The following is a 26,240-nucleotide window of genomic DNA, read 5'->3' on the forward strand; positions in this document are numbered from 1 at the left end:
GGGGGTTGGAGGAGGACTTAGCATCGCCCCGGTCAGCTCTCGGGCACATAAAGCAGCCCTGTCCAGTCCAGGGGCTTGAGGCCCAGGGACCTCCAGGACAGCCTCTTAAACCCACACATTGCACAAAGATGTATACCAATCATGCCGTTTCTGGGCATGAATTACGAGGGTCACGCGGGCAGCAGCTGCATGTTCTGAGTCACAGCTGGACCCAGACTACTGATCAGTGATGACAGCACCCACACAGGGAGCACAAACCGCAGGCCTAGGACTGGGCTTGGGGCCACCCTGGAAGGTGGGGCTGTTCATCACCCCATTTAACAGGCGAGGAACACTGAGGCTCGGAGAATTAGAAAGCTTGCTCGGGGTCACACATGGCAAGTGGCAGCGTCAGGAAGAGAGCCCAGGCTGCAGGACTCCCATTCCTGGACCCAGCATATGTTACCCGTGGGCTCACGCTCCTCGGGCCCCCAGCCTGGGCGGGACAGGGAAATAATAGTAAGAGCCAAACCTGTGGTCTGTGAACTCTGTGCCAGGCCCTGCTCTTAGCACTTACTGTGTAGCTGCTCATTTAAGCCTCACAACAAGCCTAGGAGGTAGGCACTGCCATTATCCCCAAAGGTGAGGAGGCCAAAGCACAGACAGATTAGGGAACTTTCTCAAGCTCGCACATGAAGAGGTCACCTAGAGGTGACCAACTGTCACGGTTTGCCTAGAACTGAGGGTTCTCCAAGATGCAGGACATTCAGGGCTAAAATTGGGACAGTCCTGGGCAAGCCAGGACGGTTGGTCACTCCACTGAAAGTGGACCCCAGGGGGTATGGCTCCTGCCCAGGGCCCAGGCCCCTAACCATTGCGCCCCAGGTGGACAGCTGGAAGAAGCTGGCTGGATTTGAGAGGAGGAAGGACAGACTCGGAAATGACAGCTGTGAAATCAGAGGAGGCCTCTGAGCAGTGGGGACCATTGCCTGCCCAGACACGGAAGGCGTCCTTATGCGTACTGTATAGACAGGGCAACCAGGTAGGAGGGGTAAAGTGCAGCGCCGGGTGCCTTGGAAGCCAGGGCGCAGGACAAGGCCCCGGGCTGCGATGCCTTGTTCTTCGCAGTATCTCCAGCTCTTAGCCCTGGCTGGGGGGCACGGCTCCAACCACATTGGTCAGATGCTTGGAGGAGCCAATGAAGGGTCCCCTTGGGCTCCCAATCCCCCCAGTAAAAGCTTCCAGAAAGAAAGGAGGCAGATGGGAGGAGGCCAAAGAAATAGCTGGTGTGTGGAGGGAGGGAGGGCTCCCTAAATCCTTTCTCAGGACAAGCAAAGAGGTGGCGAGGGGGAATGAGAGAATTTCAGGGTGGAGGGGCAAAACCCAACAGGTCTTTTAAATATGTGTATTAAAAACATATGTTAAAAAAAATCTGGAGAAACATTCACAGACTCACTCACAGAAGTTTTCTCAAGGTGTGTCGTCATCAGGGAATTTATGTTGTCGCATATTTCTATAATCATGGCATTTTTATAGCCAGTATATATTTTGGGATAGCAGAAAACCAGACTGATTAAAAGCAGAAAGTACCCTGTTAAGTGTTCTGTCTAGATGCTGTTTAAACAGGGGTCTCTGTGGGATGAGAACCTGTCCTTTTGACTGACACTGCCTGGTGTTTGGTGACTCCAAATTATGAGTGATTGTGAAAGTTGCCAATTATGAAGGAAACAGTTGTTGGCTGATGGCACATGCAATGCACATCTGTGGGGTTTATTTTGTCCAGAGTTTGAGTCTCCTTCATCTGTCAATAGTAGCCTGAAATACTACCCCATCAGTCCAGAGAAGGGGGTGGGCGAATGACCCAGGTGTGGCCAATCAGAATAGTCCGTCCTCGGGGCCACTGATTGGTGTAGGGATGCGCATGTGACCCAAGCTAGTCCAATGAGAATTAGCCTAGGGCCTTTTCTTGTAACTTCAGGGAGAAAGGCCCTCCCTTTTGTCTAAGCTAATAGAGTAGCTGCTGGGAGAACCCGTCTGAGAATGAAGCCAAGATGGAGAAGATAGAATAAGACCTGAAAAATACTGAGCCCCTGGAGCCAGCCATGCCTGAAGTCAGCTATTCTGTAATTTTCCATGACATGAGCCAGTAACCTCTGACCTGGGTTGATTTGCATTGGGGATTCTGTTTCCTGTGGTCAAGGATCTTTTTTAAAAATTCGGGATGGGAAAATATACGTCTTTATTTTCACTAACTTCTAGCAAAAAGTATAGTATAGCATCTCTTGTTACAAATGTAAACAAAAAATAGTAGTTCCTGCGATTTTGTCACCAATACAAATCACAGAAATTTTGAAAGTACATAACAGTTTTAACAGATATCCTGACATTAGTTTGCATTTATCACTACTTTAAAATGATGGTAGTTATTAAACTTGCAGCTAGATCTTGTTACTTAAGCACATATGTAAGGATACAACATGTTTATTTCATAATGTTTTGTTAATTGCATTCCAGTAGAAGCGTTTTCCTTTCTGATTCTATGTATTTGATTTTGTACCTTTAAGAACCCTTCTTGTGACAAGGAGTTCAGCAGGGGTTTTTTCAAATTTTTTTCTTTTTAAAAAATTTTCATTGTGGTAACATATATACAATATAACATTTCCCATTTGAACCACTCCCAAGTATATACTTCAGTGGTATGAATTGCATTCACAGTGCTGTGCTGCTGCCATCACCACTGTCCATTACCCATTGCCACAAAGAGAAACTCTGTTCCCATTAAGCATTTTGACCGCACGCAGAGCCAGGACTTGGGAGAGCTTTTAGCTCATCTGGGTCTATTTACAGACTTGATGCTCATGTTCACAAAGGAGGCAAAAGTTCCTGGGCACCTCCACCCCCGTGAAGCACGGCCGCCACTCACTCGAGTCTCCTCAGTCTGCGCTTCCCCTCGAGGGCCCCCATCAGCGCCCGGGCGTCCTGCTCGCTGAACTGATTGTTAGACAAGCTGGAGGAGACCAAGCACACGGCGAGGGTTAGGCGAGCCGCCCGGCCCCTGGAGCTGAGCTGTCCCACCATCCCACCCCACCCCAGGTCCTGGACCACGCTCCCTGTCTACGCGCCACAGGGGTGTCTCTGGCCTCGGGGGCCGGGCTCTGGGGTCCTCGCAGGAGGAGGGGCACGGCACTAATCTGACTGCCCGCCAAGAAAGGACGCCACAGATGAGGGCTGCAAAAGAGGAAGCCAAGGGACGAGGGATACCCACCCACAAGCATGCGTGCCCACAGTAATCCCTTCTGCCCTTAGGCTTCTCTCCGCCTCGACACCCATCGTCACCCTAGGCAGAGCAAGGATTCTGAGCCCATTTCACAGATGAGTTAGACAGGGTGAAACTGGGATCAAGAATACAGGCTCAGCCTCCCCAGGCCACACCCAGAACCGCTGGACTTCAGTGAGGAAAATGTGAGAAGTTGAAGTCCCACTGCCCCCTGACCGCAGGCCCCACTGCCCCCTGCGCTCCTTGCCCTGAGGCTGGCCCCCCCTGCCCGACCCCTCCATCCTGTGACTTACTCCAGCTCCTCCAGGTGGTGGCAGTGGCTCAGGCCGGATGCCAGGTGGGCCAGGCCCTCGGTGCTCACACGGCTGGAGGTCAGCCTGGTGGGGGTCAAAGGGCAGCAGTTCAGGCAGGAGCTCTGGGTTTCAGAAGCTCTGGAGGCTGGTGGCTGAGGGCAAGGACGTGGGGGCCAGGGTGTGGCTCCGGGGAGCCCCTGGAAGGGGTCCCTCCCTCCTTTCAATAAACTCACCTGCCGCGGAGTCATTAAACCAAGAAAGAGCTTGGGGAAGGGGCAGGCGATGGGGGAGTATTTCCCTAAGCCACGGTCATTCGGGTAGCAACTTAGCATTTTATGCCAAAGTTAGAAATTACTATACTGTCATTTAACTGGTCATAAATAGAAATGCAAGAATAAATACCATGAAGGCCGATTAAAAATACCTTAAAGGGAAACGGACTTGGCCCAGTGGTTAGGGCGTCCGTCCACCACATGGGAGGTCCGCGGTTCAGACCCTGGGCCTCCTTGACCCGTGTGCAGCTGGCCCATGCGCAGTGCTGATGTGCGCAAGGAGTGCCCTGCCACGCAGGGGTGTTCCCCACATGGGGGAGCCCCACGCGCAAGGAGTGTACCCGTGAGGAGAGCCGCCCAGCGCAAGAGAAGGTGCAGCCTGCCCAGGAATGGCGCCGCCCACACTTCCCGTGCCGCTGACGACAACAGAAGCGGACAAAGAAACAAGACGCAGCAAATAGACACAGAGAACAGACAACCGGGGGAGGGGGGGGAATTAAATAAATGAATAAATCTTTAAAAAAAAAACTTAAAAATAAATTTAAACACACAAAAAGCAAACAAAAAATACCACAAAAACAAAATATTATTTAATTCTAGCTAGTTATTGTTGTTTGCCACAAGCGCTGCATCTTTATTTAAAAAAAAAAAAGTATAGGAGAAGTGTTAAAGATATATTGGCACCTAAAAGAGACTTTCCTCCTGATATAATCAGTTGAATGGAAAGAGAATTGAAAGTCAGACAAATTCTCCTGTGCAACCATCAACTGATTGATTCAGGCAAGAATTATAAATGGATGCCAAAATCCATGGGCCAAAGTCTGAGGAGAAGCAGCCTATTTACATAGTCTCAAAGTATCTCCCCATAAAATGTCAATTAATCACAAAGGGAAAAACAGTAACTTTGCAAATGAAGAAAGCTGGCAGACACCACCTTCACCAGGGATGGCGGTAAACAGCGTCAGCAGCGGGCCGCGCAGACACATGTGCCTGCCGGGGGGACGCACCAAGAAGAACTGGGCACTCCTGTGACATCCCTGCTAAAAATGGAGGACCTAACTCTAGGCAAGAGGAGGCATCAAACCCAAGTTGAAGTGCATTCTACAACATCAGTGCCCTGCGAATGTCAGTGACAATGTCATGAAAGACAAAGAAAGCCTGAGGAAGCATTCCAGATTGAAGGAGACTAAAGAGACACGACAATAAATGCAGGGTGTGAACTTGCATTGGATTCAGGATGGGGAAAAAATGGAATGAGCATTCCTGGGACAAGTGGTAAATTGGGATATGAACCCTAGTTTAGATAGCAGTAGAGTATTGATGTTAAATTTCCTGAATTCGATCATTTTATTGGATTATGGGAGAGACTATCCTTGTTCTTAGGAAATACACTGAAATATTAAGGAGTAAAGGGGCCTGATGTATGAACTTACTTTCAAATGATTCGGCAAAAGAGAAAGGGAGAGCGGGAGAGGGAGGACGAGAGAGTGGTAAAGCAGATGTGCAAAACATGACAAAGGCTGAATTTGGATAAAAAGCATATGGCACTTCTTTGTATTCTTGCAACTTGTCTACTAGCTTGCAATTATTTCAAAACAAAAGGTGTTAAAAAAAATAAAGGATCAAAAGAGAAAGCATTGTAAAGGGAATATAACTTTGCGTCCACGTGGCTCAGTGTTGCTCTGGCCATGCCCGTGACCTGCCGCGTACCCCTCACATCTCCTCGACCACTTGTGTGCCAGCCCACAGCTGGGTTGGGGGATTGCAGGACGCGTGTGAACAGGGCAGGGCTGCCAGGGGGCGTGAGGGGAGGGCTGATCTGCCTACCGGAATTCCCTCAGCTCGGAGAGGGACAGCAGGAGGCTCTGCAGCAGCAGGGAACTGGCATCGGAGAGGTCAACCTGGGACAACCTGGAAAGGCCCTCAAAGATTGCAGAGGCTTTCAGGGCTGGACACACCCCAGAGGCCAGCACGTGCGGTGAGGGGGGGAGGCCCCGAGAGGGGCCAGGGCTCCCCTAAACAGTCGGGGGCTCTCCCCCAGTGGGAAGGGAGAATGGCAGCGTCTAGCCCTGCCCGAGGCTCATCCAGCAGGTTCTGCGCACCTTCCCGCCCCGGCCTGGCCAGAGTCGCCAGCTGCTTGCTTGAGGCCCGGGGTGGACCCTGAGGTCCAGCTGGGCACAGGGGCCCGGGCACGAAGACCGTCTCGGGGTACTGACCTGAGCTGCCGCAGCCTGGTGCAGGTCTCCGTCAGCGGCCCGACTAAAAGGCTGGGGTGGGTCAGCCTGGGGAGAGAGAGGGAGGCGGCAGTGGCTAGACACCTGGGCCAGTATTGGGTCTTGCTGGCAAGGAGCTTACAGTGTGGGGATAAGTGGATGTCAATCAAATAAAACCCCACAATTCGCTGTTCAGTGATGAAAAGCGCCATGGGGGAGGGGACCGGAAGGGGCGGTTTTCCCTGCACAAGGACAGCTGAGGGGGTGAGTTGGGCCTGAGGTCCACCCATGTTCTGTTCCCCAAAATGAGTACTTGCAGGGCTGCATCCACCCAAAGGGGGTGACCTCCTAATCCCCAAAAATGTGCCCCGTGCACTGGAGGTGCTATAAATCCCGGCATCAATGAGTGCATATTGGGGGGGCCTGACTCAGTCTGGGAGTTCAGGGGCTCTGAAGTGGGGAAATTGACTGGGCCCTGAAGAATAGAGAAAGTGAGACAGGTGAGGAAGGAGGAAGAAGGCAGGGGAGGAGAGAACATTCTGGGCAGAAGAGGGGCCCAGCAAAGGCTCTGGTCAAAGGGGACGAAGCGGCCGTCAAGGACCTGAAAGTCTGCGGGACATTAGGGGCTGAGATGGGAGTTTGGGGTGGGTGGGGGGCCATGGAGAGCAGGCTGGGGCAGACCTCAGGCCATGCAGAGACTCTGGGCATCAAAGGACTCGGGAGGGGGCACGAGCAGTACTGAGCAGCGCTGCCTTGCCCTCTCCCCCGGGCGTTCTCCAGGCCCCACCTGAGGGCCACGGCCTCTGCGTTCTCCTCCTGGCGGGGGAATTCCAGCTGGACACAGAGCTGCTGCTGGGTCTTGGAGACGCTGGGGAGGGACAGGGCAGTCACCGAGAGGCCCGCGGCGGTTCTCCCTGCTCAGGATGGGCTGGGCGGGGGGGTAAGCGCCAGCCTCCCCACTCTGAGCTCCCAGGCCCCTTGCCTGGGCCCCCTGCTCCTCTGCCAGGGCCCAGCTGGGGGTGGGAAAGCAACTGCTTCTCTGAGTCACATGTACCAACAGTGGTGCCTTGTCAACAGTTTTAAACCAGTAAGTAGGAGAGGCTTTTCAGACAAGATTGAGAGTCTTCAGAGGGAGCCAAAGGCAGTTCCAGAATTTTCTGAAGAAGGGGCTCGAGGGCCCCAATGTGCTTGGAGGGGTGGGTCATGGGACTTGTCTGGAGGCGGCAGTTGCCCTTGGAGCTCGCTGCCTTTCCTTGAATGTCGTGTTTTTGGGGAGAGGACTGAGGGAGATGCTGGGGGTGGCTGCTGTCCCCCCCAGCCATTCCTTGGCCACTCCTGGAAGAAAGGGGGTAGAAGCAAGAGGCAGTCTGACGACAGCCCACAGAGGTCTTTACGTGCTTGAACTCACATATTCCTCCAGCAGCTTCACAAAATGGGTGTAATGAGGCTGAGGTCAGACAGGCCCAGTACAGGGCTCAGGCCAGTAAGTGGCCGAATTGGAATCTGAGCACAGGTCAGTGGGTTGCCAAAGCCTTTGCTCTTGGCTACTGCATGCCATTCTGTCACCCCTGGTCACTTCCAGGACAGAGAGCCTGGACTCCCAGTGGTGTCTGCCTGGGACCCTGCAATACTTTGCCTTGAATCTCGGGCTGCCTTCCTTTGACACCGTGGCTTGACTGCTGCACCAGTCCCAACAAGTATGGGCAGCCCCATCTTCTCCTGTCATCCTGGGGACACAGAGAACTCACCACTGATGCAGCTGATGCCCCGGGGGCTAAGAGGTCAGTGTCTAAATGAGGGAAGGCTGAAGGAAGGTCCTGACAGTCATGGAAGGATGAAGAATTCCGAGGAGGGCCCCCTCCCTGGACTCACCTTATTTGGGTGACGGTGCCTGAGGCCTGGGCACTGACTTCCAGAAGGGCGAGCTCCTGGGCTGTGCCCACCCATGGCTCCTCCACCCTGTCATGAAAGTAGGCACAGGTAAGGCCTCCCAGAGTGGGTGGCATCTAACCAGCATGCCCGGGGGGGGGGTGGGGGTGGGATAAGGATGCCAAGGGGGGAGGTAGAGGTTTTCTGTTTTTAGCTCATTTTAAAACTACAGAATTAGGCAACTAGGAATGAGCATTAAAAAAAAAAAATTTAACATCATCCTTATTGCAACAATCCAGAGAGAAATGTCTTTTTCTTTTTGAGGTACCAGGGCCAAGGATTGAACCCAGGACCTCGTATATGGGAAGCCAGTGCTCAACTGCTGAGCTACACTGGCTCCCAAGAAATGTCATTTTCAATATTACATTTTTGGATTTAAGAAAATGTCCACATCATATTGCATTGCAAAGGTAAGGAAAGACAACTATGTATAAAATATAGTCCCAGTTTTGTAGGGGAAAAAAGAGGGGAAATATGTATACATAGAAGAAACTATGTGTGTAGAGAAAAAGGAAGATTGAGATGAGGAAATACATGGAATAGTGGTGGTTGTCTAAAGGGGAGAATTCTCATGAGTGATTTTTAATTTCTTCTTTAGTTTCTTTATTTTCTTTTTTTTTTTTTTAATTCTTAATTTTTTTTTATTAGAGAAGTTGTAGGTTTACAGAAAAACCATGCATCAAATACAGAATTCCCATCTACCACCCTGTTTTTTAACACCTTGCATTAATATGGTATATTTGTTACAAGTCATGAAAGAACATTTTTATAATTGTACTAACTATAGTCCATTGTTTATAATAGGGTTCACATTTATGTTGTTACATCCTGTTTTTTCTTTATTTTCTAAACTCTCTACAATGTGCATGCATTCATTTAAAAACAGGAAAAAGAGAGTTAGTTCTGCATTTTAAAGTTATGTTAAAAATTTTTTTAAAGCACCATTTTAAGTTCTTTATGTTCTGGATTTTCCACAAATTTGTACAATGAGTACATTAGAAAAGTTTTACTTTAAAAGATTCTGGGGAAAAAAGACAAATTTTAATACCCTCTCCCTTCCTTAAATAACAAACAAAAAAAGGGGGAACAGTTGTAGCCCAGCAGTTGAGCACCTGCTTCACACGTATGAGGTCCCGGGTTCAATCCCAGGTAACTCCTCAAAAAAAAAGTTATTCTGGGGAAGAGCCAGACCTTCTGTGACTTGTAACATGTGGCAATGAGAAGCACATCCGACTTGCCACATATCTGTAAACTGAACCTTGAGTCTTTTAATCAACTTCCAGTTCACAGGAAAGTCCAGAGGTAGAGGAACAAGCTCAACGACACCACAGCAAGCCATCAGGCTGAGCCGAGGTGGGACGGTCCCCACACAGCAGCTGGTTTCACCGGCTCACTGACATGGAAGAGGCAAGTGGGGAGGCCGCAGGTTAAAAAAACAGCAGGAACCACTGCCACCCCAAGCAAATGTGGGCCTTGAGTGATCCTGGATCCAACAACCCACTGTCTCGGCTGGGGGACGATAGAGAAGGTTTAGTCTGGATTAAGTAATGATAAGACATTATGGAATTGCTGTCGATCCTCTTAGGCTTCCTAATTGTATTATAATTATGTAGAAAATGTTCTTATTTTTTAGTGTCATATTGTAATAGTTAGGAGTCAAATATCCTGATATTTGTAATTTGTGTTGAGACACCAGACAAAAATATTAAGCAAGCTGGAAAAATATTAACAAAATATTAAAATCTAGGTGATGGGCTAATGCAAAATGTTAAAAAGGAAGACAGGTATATGGGAATTCTGTATATTCTGCATGATCTTTCTGTAAACCTACTTCTGTAATAAAAAAAAAGACTTTGTATTTTATGCATAGTTGTTCTGTATCCACAACTTTTCTGATTAAATAAAAAAAAAAAGTGATGCAAAAAAAAAAACAAACCCAAAAAGCAAAAAGCAAACAGAAAATGCTTAGATGATGGCAATATGTTTTAAAAATTATTCTAATTTATAGTATCTTCTTTCTTTTTCAGAATATTTGAAAATTACCACAATGAACATGCAAACAAGAGTATGTTATTTTTGTTTTCATTCAGGTCTCCTTTGCAGCTTCCTTTTTTTCTTAAGTCCCAAAGCACAAACCCCACCCCGGGGAGGGACGGCTTCTCCGTGGGCCTTGGGGGGCTCAGGGACAGATGGGCAGGCTCCACTCTGGGTCCAGGTGGCGGGGTTCTGGGTGCAGAAAATGGCCAGGCCGCAAGCCTGGGGTCCGGCACTGCAGTGCGGGCCTCTGCCCCCAGCCACGCCACGGCCCTCCCAGGGGCAGAGGGGAGGGCGGGGAGGAGGCTACCTGAGGCTGAGCAGCCCTGCCGGTCTCCTCACCAGGCTCAGGAGGACGGTCAGCTGCTCCAGGCCCAGGCAGCACCGGGTCAGCCTGGGGACAGAGGTGGGTGGGTCACCGGGGTGGCTCTGGCAGGTGCTCCCTGTGCCCAGTGGCCCCCTGGCTGGGCCCCGTCACTCACGTGAGCTCCGTCAGCTGGGGGGCCTGGCTCAGGCCGGCGGCCAGTCTGGGCACATGCTCTGGGCGGAAGCTGCACTCGCTCAGCCTGGGGGCAGAGGGCGAGGGGCAGAGCCGTAGGCGTTGGTGTGTGCGCATGGAAGTGTGTGCACACACGCGTGCTGCAGGCTGGCTTCCTCCCAGACTCCCAGGGCCCACTGGGGACATCTCCACTGAGTGCCAAAGTCTGGGCCAGGGCCAGAGAAAAGGCCAAAGGTGAGGCCCCTGGAAGCGTCCTCTCTCTTTGGGGAGACCATACCCTCACCAGAAAAGCACAAGTGACTCATTGGGCCCTGACTATACGGTCATAGGACACAGAGGGGAGCCAGGGAGACGCGCCTGCCTTCCCCGCAGGACTCATTCAACTCTCATTCACAGACGGGGAAACTGACCCACCCAAGGTCACACAGCTGGAAGGAGCGAGGGCAGAATCGGGGTTCAGACCCCAAACCCTTAACCGCTGCCCTACGGTGTCCAGAATCCCTTCATCAGAGGCACCTGGGGAGGGAGGGCGGCCCTGAGAGAGGCGGCCGTGACTCTGCCCTCCAGCGAGCTGATGGACCAGCCCCCGCTCTCTGCCTCGTGGGTGGCGGCAAAGGGGGCCCAGCAGAACACCAGGGGGCAGTCCACTCTGATGGGACAGGAGGCCCCGGGAGGCTTTCAGGAGAGGGGGTGGGTCTCCAAGGATGGGTAGGAATTTTATTCCAGTAAAGGTGTGGAAGAGAATGCCGGGCTGTGACGTAACAGCGGCTGGGACGCTTGAGCAGGCAGGTGTGTTCAATGAACAAAGAGCAAAAGGCTGCGGTGTGTGTCGGGGGTGGGCAGAACATGCTGGGAGGTGACAGCCAGATCAGAACGTGAAGGGCCGGGAAGGTCAAGCAAAGGAATTAGAACTTCCTCCCGGAGCAGTGGGAGCCAGTGAAGGGCTTAGAGCAGAGGAGTGGTACAGTCCGACGTGTGTGGTGATGGTCCCTCGGATGCTGAGGGGAGAACGATGGCCCAGCCAGAGGTGGGAGACCAGCTAGGAGTCGTGGGAACTGCCCAAGGCCGTGGCGGTGAGGGAGGGACAGAGCCCAGGGGTACTGGCTAACGACAATAATAACAGCTAATAACTAATAATAACAGCTGATAGCGCACTCACATCAGCCAGGCCTGTTCTAAGCACTTCATATGTATTAACTCATTTAATCCTCACAGTAACCCTAAGGGGTAGGTCCTATTATTTTTCCCATTTTACGGATGAGGAACTGAGACACAGAGAGGTTAAATAATTTGCCCAAGGTCACACAGCTGCTAAGAAGTAGAGCTGGATTTACCCCAGGAGGTTCTGAGCAAGATCTTAACTCCAACACTCAGAGGCCTTGAGATGTGTAGTTAGGACAAGGCTAAGAGGCACAAGGACGAGACGAAGACCTGCTCGAGGACTGGGTTATGGGGTATTTGGGGGACAGATTCGGGAGAGTTGAACCTAGGCGGGGAGCTAGAAGCAGTGTCTGAAGGAGGAGAAGGCCCAGCAAAGAAGCAGGCCCGTTTCTCTACCCTTTGCCCACTGGCGGGAACGGGAATTACCTCACTGTCTTTCCAGCCTCCTCCTGCCTGGAGAACCGCATCCGGAGGCTCTGCTCGGAGCCCAGGCTGCAGAGAGAGCGGAGCGGGGAAGCCCGAGCCCAGCCAGGCCAGCGTCCCGGGGACCCGGGGGGCGCAGGGGGGAAGCCGGGGAAGGGAAGACCCTTGCCGGCCAGAGGAGACCCCCAAACTCATTCCAGGAGGAGGCTAAACCCAGCCTGCCCCACCCTACGACTTCCCTGGCCCCCCGGCATGTGAGCACCAGGGGAGAGAAATCACCATCCCGCATCCAGTGATCCAGTGAACCCTGAGGCTCCGAGGGAGAGCCACAGGGTTTCCCAAGCCACACGGGGGGCTGCCAGTGTGTGAGTCATGCTTCCCCCACCAGCCGCAAGGGGCACGGACACCTCCTTACTTTGCTGAGGCCTCCCGGGCACACGGGCAGGAAGGGAGAGCCTCCACCAGGCGCAGGGCACCTTCCTGAGAGATGCTGTTTTGATTCAGACTGGAAGAGAAACAGAGCTCGGGATTGGGGCTGGGCAGGACCCCCACGGCGCTCTGCCCAGCCCACCTCCCGCCCCAGCTGTCTGTTCAGGGAGGAGAGGTCCGTGGCCAAGTGTCCCTTCTCCAGATGGAGACACTGAGGCGCAAAGAGAGGCCCAGAGGGGCGCCGTCACCACCGGCCCCGAGTCCTCGAGGGCGGCGCCCGATGCGCCTGCTGCCCCTGTGGTCTGGGGCAGGGCATCGATGAGGCCAGGCTGGCAGTGCCATCCCACCTGGGGGGCGGATTTCCAGAATGCAGAGCTCAGTTGCCTGGCAACAAGCTGTATCCTTGGCCGGCAGTCTCCCGGGACGGTGGGAAAATGGGTGAGGGTGCGTGACTTCCTAGGGACCCTTCCTGGGTGGGGACACCTCCCCACATCTGGGCCTGACAGATTGGGTCAGAGGAGCTTCAGAAAGGAAGGGCTGACCGGGAGCTGGGTGGCTAAAATACCAGCTCCGCGGGCTACGGATGAGCTGTTGATTCCCTGCTGTGGGGTCGGCCGTGAGTGCTCCATGGAGGGTAGGCCCCATCCTGCCAAGAGTCATACCCCCTCCAGGCATCTGGGGGGCCTCTGCCCACCGGTGGCATGAGGCAGGACTCAGGGCAAGACCCAAGGTCAAGGTGAGACTCGTCCCTGCCCCCTCCCCAGCCCTTGCTCTCCAGGGATGCTCTCCACAGAAGCCCACTTGTGCGCGTGGCCCAGGGGAGCCCCCCTCCCGGCCGCCCTCGAGGCTGCGCCTCACTCACACGAGCCAGCCGGAGATGGGCACCTGAGGCAGAAATTCCAGGAGGCACCTGAGCCCCTCGTCGCCCAGCTGGTTGGCCGAGAGGCTGCAAGAGGTGGGAAGAGGCCGGTCAGCGGTCAGAAGACGCGGCCTCCTCCTGCCCTCTTTCTCATGCCATCCACGCAGTTATCATCGTCCCGTGTCTACCATCACTGCCACCCTCCCCACCTGGCGCTCTCACGACCGCCTTCACTTTGCCATTGCCTCCACGACCAGCACCCAGCCATAACCGCCACCGTCACGACAACCTCGCCCACCACCTCCATTGCCACCGGCAAGTCAACGTCATCGGGCCCATGGCCTTCGACACTGCTGGAATTAACGCCATCGCCACCGTGGCCACGGCCCCATTCCTGCCCCCCTCACTAGCACCACGGGAAACCTGTCCCCATCTCCCCTTTCAGGATCTGGTGACCGCACCCCAGGCTCTTGGGTCTCCAGTAGCCTTTCAGGAGTTAGAGAAAAAGCAATTTGCTTTTACTCGGCCCTTCGCCTGCATCCATTGTGAGCCACAATTTTTGAGTAAGGAAAAAATCCAACAAAGAGAAAAGTGTTTGGAGGATGCGTTGAAAAGAAATCGCTTCTTTTTTTTGGGAAATGCAGTATCAGAAACTGCCCTTCGCTACATTATTTCCCTCCAGGGTAGCCGTCTGTGATTCTGGCTACACTTTCAGAAACAATATAACCAATGTGTCCTGCAATTATTATTTTGTCCCTGATGATGACACTTCGGAAGCTTGTTTATTTAGTCTTTTCCTGACCGAGAGACCTCATTTAAAACCTGGTTTGTCTCATGAAGCTACTTACTGAAGCTTTAAAGTAAGAAATTTTTTCTTTGCAATGAAAGGGAAACAGTCTAAGACATCTTGCTCATTCTTCTTTCTTTAAAACACATGGGTTTTCATAAGCTACATTTCTCTTCTTGGTCACTTCATAGCGGGGTTTAAATTGTTTTGTTTTGCTGTTTTTAAACAGCTCTCTCCACTTCCCACCGGGGCCAGGCTGGCCTCCTGATGGTGATGAGCCGAGCCTGAACGGTGCTAGCTGTGTGAACCTGGGCAATTTCGTAATCCCTCCGTGCTTCAGCTCCCTCAACTGTAAAATGGGGACAGTAAAAAGAAGTTCATACAGGAAAAGCACTTAGAGCAGAGCTTGGCACGGAAAGAGCGCTCAGTAAACGTTGGCCACCATAATTTGCCACCTCTGGGGGGCTGCACTATTTGGGCATCCGAGACAGGTGACACAGACCCCACACCTCAACAGCACCCGAGGCTGCGAGTCCCCACCCGGGCTGCAGGCCCCTCCGCGGGCTGAGTCATTCGGTTTTTTTAACCACCTGCCAGGCAAACCGCCGGGTCCTTTGTCTTGGTTCCGGTCAGCAAGGAGAGGCTCCGACAGGAGGCCCAAGGGCTCCTGAAGGCTGACCTGAAGAGTTGCCCAAACTAGATCAAGGCCACACCATGAAACTAGCTCTTCCCTGGCAGGGCTGTGGGGTGCGGGAGATACAGTGGGTACAGGGGGCCCCCGCAGGTGCGGCATCCTCAGCGGGCCCCCTGCCAGCTGGTCCTGACAAGCGTCAGCGCACGCATGGGCTTGCACACACACACACACACACAGCCCTCCTGTGCCAGCCAGGAGCACACGCCTGTGCTCTCCTCCCTCCTCCCCCCTTCCACTTACTCCAGCTGACTGAGGTCGTCACACTTGCTCAGCAACCAGCACAGCGGCTCCACGTGCTCCTGGCCGAGGCCACAGCCTGTGAACCTGCAGGGGGTGGGGATGCCAGCAGAGGATGGGGCATTCGGCTGCACAGGCCACCTCCGCTCTGGCTTGGAGGCCCTGGGTGCAATCCGTATTTTAACAAGCCCACCAGGTGGTTCTGAGTCACGGTCAAGTTGGAGAACTACATTTTAATGACCAGAGGGGTCCCTGGGGAGGACAAACATAGGGACGGGGTGGGGGAGGGGAGGATGGCTGAGGTCTGCTTCTGCAGAGGGCTAGTGATGACGGGATTGAAAGTAATAGCGAGTCTGGAGCAGATGTAGCTCAAATGGTTGAGCACCAGCTTCCCATGTACGAGGTCCCGGGTTCAATCCCCGCACCTCCTAAAAAAAGAGTAATAGTAAGTCTGCCTTTGAGGAAACCTGCCTAAAATGAGACCATCCAATAAAGATAAATGAAGGGGCTATGACCAACTGACAATAAAAAAAACCCCTGAAAATCAGAAAGTCAAATTTTAAAAAATTTATAACTTAGTATCTCAAATTTCTACCACTGTTCATTTCCTTCATGATTCCCCCATATTCCTAAATTCCCTATTAAACTATCACTTACTTCTTATTTTCTCTAAACCCATTCATACTTATTTATTTGATCATTTTATTTTTTAAAAGATACTTAGATTATACAAATGTTACAAAAAATATATAGGGGATTCCCATATGCCCCATTCTTTTTAATTAATACACTTATTTTAAAGGAGAGTTTGCATCACCAATCTAAATTAAAAACTGGTATTGTTTGCCACAATGAGACTACCAGGTGGCAGACTTGGCCCAGTGCTTAGGGCGTCCGTCTACCACATGGGAGGTCCGTGGTTCAAACCCCTGGCCTCCTTGACCCGTGTGGAGCTGGCCCATGCGCAGTGCTGATGCGCGCAAGGAGTGCCGTGCCACGCAGGGGTGTCTCTGCATAGGGGAGCCCCACGCGCGAGGAGTGCGCCCCGTAAGGAGAGCCGCCCAGCACGAAAGAAAGTGCAGCCTGCCCAGGAATGGCGCCGCACACACGGAGAGCTGACTCAGCAAGATGACGCAACAAAAAGAAACACAGATTCCTGTGCCGCTGACAACAACAGAAGCGGACCAAGAAGACACAGCAAATAGACACAGAGAACAGACAACCGGGGTGGGGAGGGGAGGGGAGAGAAATAAATAAATCTTGAAAAAAAAAAGAGACCACCAGCATAAAAATACATCAGATGAAAGGAAAATATCATTATGATTAAATTTGAGGCAGATATTGACACCTGCTGAGGGCCCTCTCTTCCCTTGGCAAGCGATGGACAGTGTTAAAGCCACACTGACACTCTGCTGGGACTTCCTCCTTGCTTTCCGAAGAAAGCGAGTTGGAAAAGGAATGATTTTCTCACTCCGGGATCCAGTGATGCTGAACTACACTATCTGTCCAACCTCCTAAAAACCATCTCGTCGTGGTCTCTGCTGTACATTCTGGAAAGCCCTGACTTAGAAACTGTCATGGCCTTCCACAGGGCAGAGGGGTGTGGGGCTGGCACTGGGGTTGGTGACAGCTCTGGGGTCATTTTAATGACTGGAGGGGTCCCTGGGGCGAGGGGTCCTGCAAGCTGAGAAAGGTTTTACATTTTCAAATGGTTGAAAACAAGAGAAAAAGAACAGTTCACGCACGCAGAAGTTACACGGAATTCAAGCTCCAGGGTCCGTGAGTGTGGTTTCACCGGCACATGGCCACTTCTCATTTGCTCACAAGTTATCTACGGACGCTTTGAAGCCAGCATTGCGGCGTTACAGAGGACTTGTGGCCCCCAAACCGAAACTATTGACTGTCTGCCCTTGACAGAAGTGTGTCCGCCTGTGAGCAAGGAGCACAGCCAGGCTGGCTGTCCCTGTGCAGGTCCCAAGCCCACCACTTCCCGCTGTGTGACCACAGCCGTGAGGCTTAGGTGACTTAATACGCATCAAGTTCCGAGAACGGTGCCTTGCAAACTATCAGCACTCAACCAATGTTAGCTCTTCTATTTATTATTATAATTTCACGACTGAGGGAACTGAGACCCAAAGAGGAGAAGGGTCTGCTCCAAGGTCCCAAGGCAGGCCAGTAGCTTCCAATAGTTACCAGAAACATCAGGTCTGCATTCAAAGGCTGACCTGTGATCCTGCCGCAGCCCCCCCACCCCCTCCCCCATCCAACCACAGAGCACTGGTCCAGGAGTCAGCAGGGGGAAAGGTCACTCGCATCCACTGAGTGCTTGATGCTTTACATGCCACTCCATGTAATCCTGGCAAACGCCCTGCGATACAGAGCTCTCTTCAATGCAGAAGCCAAGGATCAGAGAGGTTAAGTAACTTGCCCAATGTCTTACAGCACGTGGGTTGCAGGTTCTCTGTGGAGCTGGGTTTCAAACCTGGTGGGCAGGTTGCCAAGTCCTTTGCACAGTATACCAGGCTTCCTGAGTTCCCTGTGTGTCCCTGGACAAAGCTCGACCCGCCCTGGACCTCTATTTCTCCATGTAAAAAACGGCTCGGGTGAAACAAGTCCCCTGCAGGGTCCTTCCGGGCAAGTGCTCGGGGTCAGGCACTCTGTACCCTGCTCTGGCCACCTGGGGGCAGAGCTCCTCGTCCCCAACACCCGCTGGCTGCCAGGGCATGGCCTGGGGGTCTTACCCACAGCACACGCCGAGCTGCTCCTCGCTGGACCTGAAGTGCAGGGACACGTGCTGCAGGCACCTGGAGCAGACAGCAGCTGGGTCAGCCCCTCCGGCCGCGGCCTCAGGATGCCCCTTGAGGGTGGGGGCAGCCTCCTCCCCTGACCCAGCCCCAGCTCTGGCCCTTTGGTCTCCGTCTCGCCCCCCGTATCCACCAGACCCCAGGCAAAACCCTCCGCGACGGTGGACCCGGCGTCCCGGGCACTGCCCACCTGAGCTCCAGCTTCTGAACCCGCGGGCACAGGCTGAAGAGGTCGGCCAGCAGGAAGGGGCTCCTTGGGGACAGTCTGGTGTGACTCAGCCTGAGGAGAGGGACAGGGTGCCGGTCAGAGCCAGGCAGGGTCAGGGCTCGAGGAACCGGGCTAGGCTGGAGCGAAGAGGTGGGGCCAACAAAGCAGGAGGAGGGCAGGGACTCGTGAAGGGCAAAGAGGGGCTTGGGACCCAGTTCTGCTGACTGGCTGTGTGACCTTGGACAAGTCACTTAGCCTCTCTGAACCTCAGTTTCCTCCTGTGGAAAACAGTAACAATCATGGAATAGCTTCCTCTCAGGGAGTCATGTGGACTACCTGGCACGATATTGTTATTATCATCACCATTGTGACCCACGAGCACGGATTAATGGGTGAGTCCTGCTGAGAGGGTACGGGAAGCTTCAGGCCCTTAGAAGTTTCTCGGCTTCAGCTCTACCGCACTAAGGGGCCAGTTAGCGTTGAGAGGGGCTGTCCTGTGCACTGCAGGACGTTCAGCGGCCTACCTGGCCTCTGCTCGCTAGATGCCAACAGCACCTGCCCCCAGTCATGACAAAGAAAAATGCCTTCAGACATTGTTAAGTGTCCCCTGGGGGCAAAGCCGCCCTGCTGGAAAACCACTTCCTTACGGGAAGTGGGAGGCTTCCCCGGGCCCCCAGAGGCAGGCTGGGGCCTGTTTCCGTACCCCAGGACCCCGTCAGCCTGTCCTGCAGGCCCACTTCCCAGCCCCGCCCGGATCACCGGCTTCCCCCACCCCGCCTGCTGCGGCCACTCACCAGGGCTGCCTGCAGACAAGCCTGCGCCCCCTCTCATTTCCCCCGGCCCCGCCCCTCCAGCAGCCACACGGAGCTTTCAAAAACACGAACCATCCCCCTGCTCAGCCCCCTCCGAAGCCTGGCCGTTTCCCTTGGATGAGAACCAAACTCCTCCCCGTGGCTGCCAGGCCTGGCCCAGTGGCCTACCTCCCTCCCAGGACTCTTCCTGCCAGCACTGCTCGGGCCACACTGGCCTCCTGGCTGCTCCTTGAGCCCACCAAGCTCCGCCATGCCTCAGGGCCTCCCAGTGCTGTTCCACCACATGGAATGCTGTTCCCTACCTCTTCACAAGGCTGGCGCCTTCTCCTCCTCAGGCCACAGCCCAGCATCCGTCCTCAGTGGCCTTCCCTGAACCCTCTTGCAATTGTCTAAATCTCCTCCCCAGCCACTTGCTGCCACATCACCTGGAAAACACCTTATCCCTGTCTGAATTCGTCTTCTTTGCCTTTGCTTTGCTTTGCTTATTGTCCAGCTCCCCACTGCAAGGGGAGCTCCAAGAAGATAAGACCTAACTGGCTTTTTCCTATGCTGTATCTCCAGTACTTCAAAATAGTGCTTGGCACATAGTAGGTGCACAAGCAATATGGGTTGAGTAAACCCTGGTGAGGGTGAGGCTGGCCACCCCTGACCAGGCTGCCCACTGCCTTCCCAAGATAGAGAAGAGTTGGGGGCTGATGCTGTGTGATTTAGACATAGAAAAGCCCCTCTCTGGTCTGAGGTTTCCCATCTGTTCCTTTTACCCTGCCACCTTTTATATCCAAAGGAGCCAGGAGGGACCAGAGTGGGTCCAGTGGGTGGGGGTGAGCTGTGCCTCACTTCTCGGTATCAGGACCATCACGTGTGTCTGCCCGCCTTCCCTCCCTCCCCCTAAGTGAGACCCTGGGATGAGCGATATCCCGGGTGTGACGTGAGCTCCCCCCGGCGGCCCAGAGACCCCGGCGTTAGAACGGGTGCTGCTGCTATCAACACCCAGGCTTCATTTCCAGCGGTGTTTTTCCATCTCAGCTGCAGCTGCTCTCCCCAAACTCACCCCACCCTCACTAGAAGAATATTTAAAGTAGATCCTTTTTAAATACTAACCAATCTGAACCACAATTAGAAAATAGTTTTAAATACTTTTGGGTCACTGCTTAAATTCCCCCCTTGCAGAGTTGGATGGTGACCTTTCAAGAACTGTGTGACATGAGCGACATCTTTCTAGGGGCGGGTGGTCTTTCTGTTGGGTGGGGGATGTCCAAGAGCCCATTTGTCACGGACCTTATATTCTTCAAGGTGCTTTGAGAGCCACTGTCTTGCGTCCCAACCCTGAGAGAGCGGGGCAGGGAGGGCTCAGGGAATATTGGCCCCATTTGTCCGATGAAGAAACTGAGGCCCAGAGGGGTTATCCCCAAGGCTGACAAAGCATTAGGATAGAGCTGGAAGCAGGCTGGAGGCCCCAGCTGCGCCAGATGAAACGAGAAAGAACCACGGGAGGAGGATGGGGGCAGGTGGCTGCAGTGGAAGGCCTCGCCCTGCACACACGGGGGACGCGTTTCTTACTGCAGCAGGCTTAGCTGGGGCAGCCCGGACGAGCAGTGCAGCAGGGTCTCCAGGCTCGGGTCACTCAGCACCTCACAGGACAATCTGTGAAACAAAGCACCTGAATGAGGCGGGCACGCCTCACCTGGGGAAGCTGCGAATCGGGCTGCACACCCAGAGCCTTCTGGAGATGGGTCCTGAGCCAGTGCTGCCCAAACAACACCCCCCGGACACTGGGTCCCTGAGATACCATCGGCAGGTGGGGGAAGAGGAAGGCCTGCTGAGTTCGGAAAATGTTGGATTTAGCCAAAGGAAATAGTGTTCTTTCCTGCAGGATTTCTCAGAGCCTTTAATAAGCCTCTGGGCTCTGTCATTTCCCAAGGGGATACAATAGACTCTTTTCCCAAAGGAAATTTCCCAGCAGGATTATCATTTGAGGGTCATGAAGATTAGTGTTCTGTAGAACGCACTTTGAAGTTCAGAATTCCAACTTAACCCCAACTAGTGAACATTTGGTCAGCAAAAGAGATGTGTGGGTAGGTGGGGCCCCTGGCCACTCGTCAGAACCAGGCCCACCAGCCCATCACTTCTCCAGATAATTTGTGCTGCTCTGGAGAACCTCCAGAACCTTTTGGTCATTGCTTGACCTGGAGGACTGGACAGCTCTAAGGGTCCTGGGATTCGCGCACAGCGTTTTCTCCCACCCTGTGCCCTTCGGCCTCCCACCCCCTTTCCTCTGCTTCCTGGTCCCTGCAGGCTGCCCCCTCGACCGCTGGCACCTCCAGGAACCTCAGTTCACCTCTGCAGTTTTACTGTTTGCTTTGGGAGAAGAGGGGAGGCACCTGGTTTCAGCTTGGGGGAGGGGTGCAGGGGAAAGGGGGGCCGGGGGGTGGAGCTGGAAGCCTCGGGGAGGGACCCTGCTAGGGTCCAGGCTGCTGCCTCAGCTCTACCCCCTCTGTCCCAGGGCTGGGACCGGGGCGCAGGGCCACAGGCAGAACGGGGGCCTTAACTGAGGGTGCCCCATCCACACACTCCTCCCACGTGGCTCCCACCAGACACCAGATACTTGGCTGCTGGCCTCTGGGTTGCCAAAGGCAGGGCATATGGGTTTTTTCCCCCCCCAACAGAAACTGTTACCCATAACAACCCATCCAGAAGTGGGCCTGCAAAGGTTGAATTTGGGGAGGGGACTGGAGCCCCACCACCTTCCCTGGCCCCCACAGTAGAATCTCAGAAAACAACTGGCCAATTGCTGGACTTTAGCATTAAATACTTTGATAACAGTAATCCCAGACGGGGTCTCAGCACTCTACTCACACTCATTATCTCACTTCCCCCCACCACAGCTGGAGGAGGGGCCGACAGGCCCCCCTACACCCCCGCACGTGCTCCAGGCCCCAGCGTTGCCCTGTGGGCTGCTTGTGGACTCCCGGCAGCCCCTGAGCCACAGGGCAGCCCAGTCATCCTGTGGCCCCCAGGGCCTGGTATACAGTAGGAGCTGAGCGTGTTAACTAATGGAAGAGTGCTTATTGCAGTACCGCCTGAAGGGCTACAAAAAAAGCTGGGAGCAGCCTGCAGGTCCACCCAGACTCCAGAGGGGAGTGGGAAAACGCCTGCAGAACACGCGCGTTGTTGGGGGCGGGGGTAGCGTTCAAAGGCCCAGATACACAAGCGCGGGGAGAGAAACACACGTGGGGCAATGGGGGAAAGCGCAACGCTGGCTGCATGCCTGATGAGTTTAAAGAATTTCTGTTACTATTTTGGGTCTGATAATGGTTTTGTGGTTACATTAAAAAAATAAAGAGTTCTTCTCTTTTAGCTCTGCATACTGAAATATGTATATATGAAATCATAATGTATTTGGGAATTGCTTCAAAATGACTCAATGTGTGTGTGTGTGTGTGTGTGTGTGTGTGTGTGTGCGTGTTAGGTGGGGATAATTGAGGTGGGTGGTGAGGGTCCATTCTACTATTCTCTCTACTTTTATGTATGCTTGAAAGTCTCCATAATCAAAGTTTTTTTTTCTTTATTAGAAGTTACGAATTTACAGAACAATCATGCATAGATTCCATAGACCACCCTGTTATTAACACCTTGCATTGGTGAGGGACAATTTTTACAATTGATGACAGCGTATTTTTAAAATTGTACTATTAACTGTACTCCGTGGTTGAACTTAAGGTTCACTGTGTAGTGTAGTTCGTGGATTGAAAAAAAACATTATTCTGTCACCATTTATACAACCTAACATTTCCCCTTTAAACCACATTCAGACATATTTTAGTGCGTTAATTACATTCACAATGTTGCGTTTCCATCACCGCCACCCATTAACAAAACATTCCTGTGGTTCCGAATAGGAACCCTGTAAATTAAAAGTAACTCTACGGTGGAGAAACCTGGCAAACACCTTGGCCAGGTGATCAAGGTCCACATCATCCACGCTGCCGGCATGGACCCCGGATGTGACGTGGTGAGAAGGGCACACAGCCTCCGGGGCCTTCTTCCCCAAGCCCACACCCTCCATCTTTCCAGAAGGTCGGGCAAATCCTTATCGAGGGCCACTCTACGAACTACCCGACCAGCACGCCTCACGACTGTCAAGGCCACGGGAAACGAGGGAGGAAGGAGGAGCTGTTACAGCCCAGAGGCGGCTAAAGAAAGACGCGCACTAGAGGCAGTGTGGGATCGTGGGTGGGATCCCGGAAAAACTGGCACCATCTGAATCAAGCCTGGCATCTTGTTGATATTAATGTACCAATGTCGGTTCCTTATTGTGACATGGTTCTGTAAAATGTTAACAATAGGAGAAACTGGGTGAGGGGGACATGGGAACTCTCTCTACTATCTTTGCAACTTTTCTGTAAATGAAGTCTAAATCCATTCTAAAATAGTTTGTTAAACAACTAATTGGAACAACGTGTCTCGATATTCAGGGAAAGCCATGTTGTACTGTGATGAGACAAGCTGGTGGTAAGACCCCATGTCTGTGATGCAATGTCAACATCTCTCTCCTCGTCTATGTGTGTATGAACTTGGAAAAAGGCATGGAAGGACAACATAATGCCAGGGGGGCAACATGAATAATTTGGTTGGTGATGGAAACAGGAGAGCAAGAAAAAAAGACTGTAGCAAAGTGGAAAATATGTGGTCTGAGGTCACGCTACAAGATGCGCCTAGGCTCTGAATGCAAATAGATGAAAACTTGAATAGTGAGCTGATGTGGCCCAAGCAGTTGGGCTCTCACTTCTCACATGGGAAATCCTGGGTTTGGTCCCCAGTGCCTCCTAAAGAAGATGAGTTGATGCAATGAGCTGACATAATGAGCTGATGCAATGAGCAGGGAGCGGATGTGGCTCAAGGAGTTGGGCAACCACCTTCCACATGGGAAGTCCCAGGTTTGGTTCCTGGTACCTCCTGAAGAAAATGAGTGGACACAATGACTGGACAATAAGCACACAATGAGCAGACAACAAGCAGACAATGTGAAGACACAGCAAGCACACAGATGAAGGAGCCACCTGGAGGGGAATTTTTTAAAAAATTGAAAGTGCAAATGGCAAGTAGAAGATCACATGGACTGATGGCAGCATTGATTTGAAAGGGTGAAGGGGTTCAGATGAGGTAGCTTTGTCTTGAATACCTTTGTTTTAAGGTAATTATTGCAATAAAAGTCACAATAACGACCACAAAAGGCAAGGCTGGCCATCCTCTGTGCAGACAAGGAAGCTGGGGCCTGGGGGATTAAAGTTGGAGCCAGGGCCACCCAGCTGGTAGGAATCCTGAGCCCAAGACCATTCTCTGGTCACAGGCTCAGGTGTTGGGGGTGGGTGAGGCGGTAGCACCCAGGGGGCTAGGTTAGCTGGGCTGAGGGTGTGGGGCTGGGCGCTGAGGAGGGACCTTCAGAAGTGATAGCTGTAGCCAGGCAGGCAGGGGCAGTGGGTGCCTGGGTGCAGCTCCCATGAATGCATGGGAGGGGGAAGCCCTCAGGTGCAGCACTCCCAGCGGGAGAAACCAGGTACCTGGGACTGGGTGTAACTGGGAGGCAACCAACCATCTACCAACAGGGGACTCCCGTGGTGGGCCAGGGCATCTGGTGGGAAGGGCCCAGAAAGGCTCCCCTGGCCTCTGACAAGGACCCCCGCCCCCCAGTGGCTGGCAGGTGCCCCATTGTGCCCTTCGGGGCTGCGTCTCGGTTACTCACTCCACTTCCAGCGGCCCCGGGCACTTCTCCAGGGTCTCAAAGAGGCGGCGGAGGCCCTGGGGCTCCAGCTGACACTCCTGGAGGCTGAAAAGGAGCAGTGAGCCGGGCTCTTCTCCTCCCAACAGCCCCCCGCCCCAACCTCCAGGTGCCCGTTCCTTCCTCCCCCCAATGGGGCTCTCCCTCTTCTCCCAAATTCGCTCTCCAAAGCTGCCATTCCCACCACTTCTCACAGCGACAAAAAGGGCCCCCAAGTCCCCAGCTGCCCTCGTCTGGTCATGACCAAGTCCTCCCCACTGCCCCTGCCTGAGTCCTGGCCCCATCCTTTCTCACCTGGACCACTCTAACACCGGGCGAGCTTCCACTCCTGCCGCCCTACAGCCCTTCTCCACCCTGCCACGGACTGATGTTTTAACAGAGCAAATCTGACCAGGTCTCTTCCCTGCTTAAAACTCTCAAGGGCTCCCATTACCCTTAGGCTAAAAGCTAAATGCCCTTCCATGGCCTGTCTTCCCCATTTGTGCTCCAGTCACACCAAAATGCTGCCAAACAGCCAAGCTTTCACTCCTCCCGCCCTTTACACGTGCTGTCCCCTGCCTGGGACACTCTCCTCTCCTCTTCCGGATTACCCTGTTTAAGGCCTCAGCTTAGGGGCCTTCCTTCTTAGGTGAGGAAATTGAGGCTTCCTGTGGCAGAGCTGGGAAGTTGCCAAACACTCAAAGGGCGTTTGCCTTTCCTTCCACACCCTGACTTTTCTGGTAGATGGGCAGTGCATTTGGGGAGGGAGGCTAGCCCCTTTCTTTCTAGAAAATAGCTAATCCCAAAGCAGAAGGCAGGCTGTGGCCAGCAGCCACGTTCCTTCAGAAATGCAGCTTCTCCTCTCCAAGGAGAAGGCCGGGGTCTGGGCCAGCAGCCCACCCCATCACCAGCCCTCACCTCGCCCCTCTTTCTTTTCCTTCTCTCTAGCTCTCTCTTCTCCCTCCATCCCAACCCCCAGCCCTCAGCACCACCGCCTCCCCAGGCTCTCTTTAGAGGGAACAGCTCTAAAGCGAGAGCTGGAGCTGATGCCCGACTGTCACCCCCCGGTCACAAGTGGGTGAGATAGTACCGAAAGCTCCTGGGGACGCAGCGCTGACCAAACCCAAAGAACTGGGCTCCAGTCGGGAACTCCGGCAAAGATCCATCAGCCAACACATCCCTTAGAATGGGGAGACAATTTTGAAAGGCAAGTTCAAATCATCCACCTTGGAATCCTGGACTCAGAAGTCAGGACTGGAGGGGGTCTTAGAAATGGTCAAGTCCCTAGATTCTAGTCCAGCCCTTGATTGTACCGATGGGGAAACTGAGGCCCAGGAGGGGAAGCTGCCGAGGGAGGGAAGCTAGTGGCTCACACCTGACCAGGTGGGGCAGCATCTGACCAGGCTGAGGGGTGGGGAGCCAGGGCAGAACCCCTCCTCTCTCTGACCACTGACTGCATTTACAGAACTTCCGCCTCCCTGGGCCTCAGGTCTTCTGGCCTCAAGTACACAGATGGTCCCTAGAAACAGGAACCCCAGCCAGGAAAGCAAGACCACGGTGGCGCTGAGCCAC

The 26,240-nt window shown here is 53.4% G+C and overlaps 1 protein-coding gene across 11 annotated transcripts in view; it reads right to left on the reverse strand.

The window, feature by feature from the left end:
• Positions 1-26,240, reverse strand: part of NLRC5 (NLR family CARD domain containing 5) — a 104,815-nt gene that overhangs the window by 6,407 nt on the left and 72,168 nt on the right. For 10 of the 11 annotated variants that reach the window (XR_011646290.1, XM_058279979.2, XM_058279986.2 and 7 more), the window contains 17 exons: positions 25,759-25,848; positions 24,654-24,737; positions 20,471-20,554; positions 18,081-18,170; positions 17,828-17,890; positions 15,090-15,173; positions 13,372-13,455; positions 12,496-12,585; positions 12,084-12,149; positions 10,480-10,563; positions 10,308-10,391; positions 7,907-7,993; positions 6,822-6,902; positions 6,038-6,103; positions 5,649-5,732; positions 3,550-3,633; positions 2,903-2,986 (listed from right to left, as the gene is read on the reverse strand). Coding sequence is in view for 10 of the 11 variants with exons in the window: in XM_058279979.2 (XP_058135962.1) it covers positions 2,903-2,986; positions 3,550-3,633; positions 5,649-5,732; positions 6,038-6,103; positions 6,822-6,902; positions 7,907-7,993; positions 10,308-10,391; positions 10,480-10,563; positions 12,084-12,149; positions 12,496-12,585; positions 13,372-13,455; positions 15,090-15,173; positions 17,828-17,890; positions 18,081-18,170; positions 20,471-20,554; positions 24,654-24,737; positions 25,759-25,848 (1,389 nt within the window). In the remaining variant the exon portion in view is untranslated. Of the gene's footprint in view, positions 1-2,902; positions 2,987-3,124; positions 3,317-3,549; positions 3,634-5,648; positions 5,733-6,037; positions 6,104-6,821; positions 6,903-7,906; positions 7,994-10,307; positions 10,392-10,479; positions 10,564-12,083; positions 12,150-12,495; positions 12,586-13,371; positions 13,456-15,089; positions 15,174-17,827; positions 17,891-18,080; positions 18,171-20,470; positions 20,555-24,653; positions 24,738-25,758; positions 25,849-26,240 lie in introns of those variants that run through there. The other variant, XM_058279987.2, reaches the window with a different exon arrangement.

The sequence above is a fragment of the Dasypus novemcinctus genome, chromosome 18, assembly GCF_030445035.2.
Source record: "Dasypus novemcinctus isolate mDasNov1 chromosome 18, mDasNov1.1.hap2, whole genome shotgun sequence".
NCBI classification, from domain to species: domain Eukaryota; kingdom Metazoa; phylum Chordata; class Mammalia; order Cingulata; family Dasypodidae; genus Dasypus; species Dasypus novemcinctus.